The 4,525-nt window shown below is 42.6% G+C and overlaps 1 protein-coding gene across 1 annotated transcript in view; it reads right to left on the reverse strand.

Annotated features, from left to right (window-relative positions):
• Window positions 1–337: 337 nt before the first annotated feature.
• The window catches only part of MAP3K8 (mitogen-activated protein kinase kinase kinase 8), a 15,878-nt gene continuing 11,690 nt past the window's right edge, over window positions 338–4,525 (reverse strand). Inside the window, exons 6-8 of the mRNA XM_010006972.1 lie at window positions 3,128–3,280; window positions 2,256–2,502; window positions 338–800 (exon numbers count right to left, since the gene is read on the reverse strand). Of these exons, the coding sequence (XP_010005274.1) occupies window positions 667–800; window positions 2,256–2,502; window positions 3,128–3,280 (534 nt within the window). The 3' untranslated portion in view covers window positions 338–666. The remainder of the gene's footprint in view (window positions 801–2,255; window positions 2,503–3,127; window positions 3,281–4,525) is intronic.

Below are 4,525 nucleotides of genomic sequence, written 5' to 3' on the forward strand. Positions count from 1 at the left end.
TCCCTACACCCATGGAGAAGGGGAACAGTGGCCTGCTTAGCTCTGACACCCCAGGGAAGATGCAAAGTTAAACCACACTGGTAACCAAGTGATGTTTGGGCTCCAGAGACAGCTGAGAGAAATTACCTCTGCTTAAGGGAGGCCCTGATTCCCACTTAGAATGACCAGAGACTGGCCAAGTCTCAAAGACAGAGCAAGACTGAACCAGTCTCTGACTGGTTAAATCAAGGACTTTTTTTGGAAGGTTTTCTCCAAGGACAGCTCAGACAGACTGAATCTTACAGCCCACATGCTCCATGTTTTCCAATTATTGTTTTGGTTTTTTCTTTTTTTGTAATGGCAGTACTGGCAAGCATATATTACAAGTTTTATAAAAGTGCAAGGCCCAGCACAGGAAGATAAGACATTTGGATTAAGACATTCCCAGCAATGTTCTTTTTGACATCTTGTTCGTCAACCAGCAGACACACAAATATTGTTGCTTGGGATCAGCTTATCAGAGCCCCTAGGGGTTTAGCTTAATCATCTGTGCAATTAAACACTATTCACATTTTACAGCCTATAATGGCACTATTTTTATGTACAAATTTGAAAAATCAAGTCCTAAAATCAAGTTTTAAGAGGTAGAGGTCCACTTCTGACCTGCTGACATACAGCATTACCGAATCAGTCATATTCTAAGGCTGGTGGTCCCCTAACAATATTGAAGTAACCAGCTAGAGCTCCAAGATCTATGTAGAGTGATCTTTGCCTCCTTAGCAGGTCTGACTCTTCCATGCTCCCAGTACACAAAGAGGAATCTAAAAAGGAAAGAGACAAAGCACATCCTTATTGCTCAAACAGCTACAATGATTCAGTTCCACGGTTGCAGACATTACTGGAATAATTGGCCTAATGTTTGCTTTTATTTATCTGTGGTTTAGAAAACTTCACTCTTAAGGACAATATAACATAAACCTCCTAAAAAACAATATATACCAAATCAACCCACAACTCTAGGGCAAATAAAGGTAAACAGTTTTCTACTGAAAACAGGGTGTATTTAACTACTGGAAAAAAATTTCCCCTCAGCTGGAACCTCTAGACAGAGCTTCCTTATCCTTTGAGCCACAGTGCTAAAGGAGTTTGGTGCAAGAAAAAACTCTGCTAGCTTTCTGCCAGTTGAGAATTCCCCTCCATTACAGGGGAATTTTCATCTAAACATGATGTTCTCTTTGTGTCACAGGGCATGACAATACAGAACAAATTCGGGACTACAAGTGTAATTATTTTTTTTCTTTTAAATCAAGGTCTGAAGAAACCTTTGCAATGGCAGAACTCCCCTGAATACTTGTGTAATGAATGTCCTGGAATTTCAACCACCTGAACTAAAGTTCCAGTTTAAATGTCAAATAATTTTTCATCTTCAAAGAATTGATTCAGATGGCCTGAGCTGGCTAAAGGGTTATGCATCCACAAGGCAAAATTCAGACAGAGCAATGCCATTCAAGATGCAAAGGCTGTGACTGATATAAATGTTAAGTGGATTCATTGCAACAATTATGTATTACAGCACCCAAAACTTTGCATGGGTACCTTTTCAAGCACTTAACACAATCAAATAAACCACTTGTCTGGCGTCAGTTTTTAAGGGCTTTTTGTGAGCACCCTCCAAATATATTTTAGCACTTATTTTGAAGCCTGCTAGCAGGTTTTTGGCACCAAAACTCCCTTGGTCTTGGTACTACTTGAGGACACACAGAGTTTCATAACTAGTTCATGTATTATCCTTCACAAAGCACTTATTTATGCACAAGGAAACTGTGTTTTATCGTAGTTATTTTTGGGTTTGAAACAAAGGGCCTGTACTGCTGACACTCAGTAACACTGCAGCTACGGGTTTGAGTGTGTCTTTAAGGAAGCAAAAAGTGTTGGTTTCGGTGGTGGTGGAACTTTAACTAATAAATCACTAGTATCATTAAAACACCTCTACTTTTGTTGTGAACAGCAGCCTGTATTTCTTAAATAAGTGCCCTGAATGACTGCCAGGGCTTTTTCATGAGCCAACCCTTCCTGAGCTGCAGATTAAGTTCTTCCCCTGTTGAAGTCAATGGGCGTTTTACATAAGACTTAATGAGCTCTGGGTCTGACCTCATCTAATTGGGATTTTTACCCTTCTCCTTCCAGAAGCTTTTTGAGTTTTGTTTGTTTCTAAACACTCACTGACACAAAGTAAAATCTACAAAGTGCAAGGTAAGCCAGCCTGCTATAACTACCTGTAATGTTCTCTGGCAACTGCAGCTCCTTCCTTGCGAGTAGCCTTTTCCTTTCAAACAATGCTGAGTCCAGGCTCTGGCACCGGGGTTGCTCTTCTGGGGGTGGGTGTAAGGCTTCGTGTTTCAGTAAGTCTGCTGCAGACAGCCTATGATTAGGATTCCTTTCTAGAGCTGCTTCTAGTAACTCTCTCATGGAAGCGCTGCAGTCTTCAGCAATGTCTTCTAAGGGGGGAGCCTGCTTGTGTATCTGTTGCAATTAAAAGAGACCATTGAAACAGTTATTCCAAAAACAATGAAAGAGGAAGTCACAGATAAACCCATAAGTGGTCTGGGAATTCCCCACGTACAACTCATCCTCCCTCTGAGCTGGGCTGATCTTTTAGAACAGAACATGTAACTACACAAAATGTACTTTTTTAATATCAGATTTTATCACAAATTTTAAAATTCAAAGCAACTCCAAGCAAGCATAAAATCTAGTGCAATGCAAATTTACTAGATTTCTGTACTACACTGGAAGAACCAGAGAATCAAATTTGCTAGGCTTCACTTTTTATCTGCAATTTCTAAGCAAAACAGACGAGTAGAAGATAGATGGGCTTGTTTCAATCAAGTTTCACACTGTTCTAGCCCTGTCTTGCAGTAAACTCAAGGCCTGTAAATTGTAACACAAAGCAAAAGAGATTAATCCAGCTCAGCCTCTCTCTTCCCCTAAATGACCAAAACCCACTTCTTCCCTCCTTCTCTAAGCAAAAAGATGATATCTCCCCAACAAGTATTTTGATATTTTTTGTATGACTGGAGCTTTCACAACCAGAGTACAGGGAACCCTTCACCTGAAACTGAGCTAGGGCTTTGCTAAGGACACTTACAATGTAGAGGTATGACGGATATGCAGAACGAGGGTATCTGTTCACCCAGGGTGGGATGCCAGTCTGCATATGAATAATAGTAGCTCCCATGCTGTAGATGTCTGCTTTTGTTGTGTGGCCTCTGCAGAGGATAACTTCAGGGCTCATGTAAATCTGTGAAGAATGGTCAAGAAAAGATTAATCAACAGGTTTTGAAAAGCAGGAAAGATGAACTGTGATGTTTTGTGACCAGGGAAACATCCCTCTGAAGGGATGTATCCCACTAGTACCTGCAGCCTAACGACGATGCACCACCTGGAGAATAAGATTTTTCTGTTCTGTATGTTACCACTATCACAGAGATTTTCTGATCTGGCACCTGGACAAACTCATATTCCAGGTTTGCCATCTCCACACAGGTCACAGCTCAGTGGCTATGGGACTCAGCTGAGCTGTGAGGGGCTGAGGGTCAAGGCTCTGCTCTTCTTCATTCAGCTGCGTAGCAGGAACCTCAGCCCCCCAGAGCAAAAGGAGGTACCTGAATTGCCAGTTTATTTTGTGTGGCACTGCTGGGACTGCTCCATTCTGCTTTAACAACATGGGCATACACTAGGCTAAAGAGAGAGTGATGCCACTGCTAGCCACCCAGCTGAAGGTAGGAGTCCACTCCTCAAATCCCTGTTACTACAGGTACTACACAACTCTTCTGGACAGAACAGACACCTTCCTGTCTTCCTTACTCTTCTCCTCTCCTCCCCTTATCCAATAACCTGCATGTTGGGGTATTATGCTAAGAAATGAGGTGGTGAGGATCAAGCCAGGTCTAAGGCAACACATAAATTAAAAGCTAGATCTCCTAAGTCTTGCTGCATGGCCATTCCACTGGGTTACCCCAGAGCAGCTATCAGCAAAATGTTTGGATTTGTCAAGACCCTGAAGAAGGACCCAGTGGGAAGCTCCTGCCAGCCCCAGGCAGCTCAGAGTGCATCTGGAGGAGAACCAGATGGGCAGGAGGGAGGAGGCACACCCAGCAGCTGGCAGAAGCTGCCTGCACAGCTCTGCCACTACCACTGGCCAAGGGAGAAGGTTTCAACACAACGTGGGCAGAGCCCACAATAGGCTAAGTTAGCAAGCCACCCTATTTGCTTCTGGTTTCTACTTTTCCTTCACCCAATTTCCCTCTAAGGAGCCAGACAGAACTTTAATTAGTTCAAGTCACCCTGTCACAAAGAATCACATTAAAAGCCATTAACTGACACAAGAGCAGGAAGTTAAGTCATCACCACGTGGTTTGACTACTTATTACCACTGATTGAGAACGGCTGTAGGGCTCACACAAATTCCAAGGAATATTTCCCAGTAAATCACGTAACATATCTGCTAACAGCTTCTGTTCAGAAGCGTGTACAAAAGTTCAGC

This window comes from Chaetura pelagica, unplaced genomic scaffold (assembly GCF_000747805.2).
Source record: "Chaetura pelagica isolate M959 unplaced genomic scaffold, ChaPel_1.0 scaffold17, whole genome shotgun sequence".
Taxonomy (NCBI): Eukaryota; Metazoa; Chordata; class Aves; order Apodiformes; family Apodidae; genus Chaetura; species Chaetura pelagica.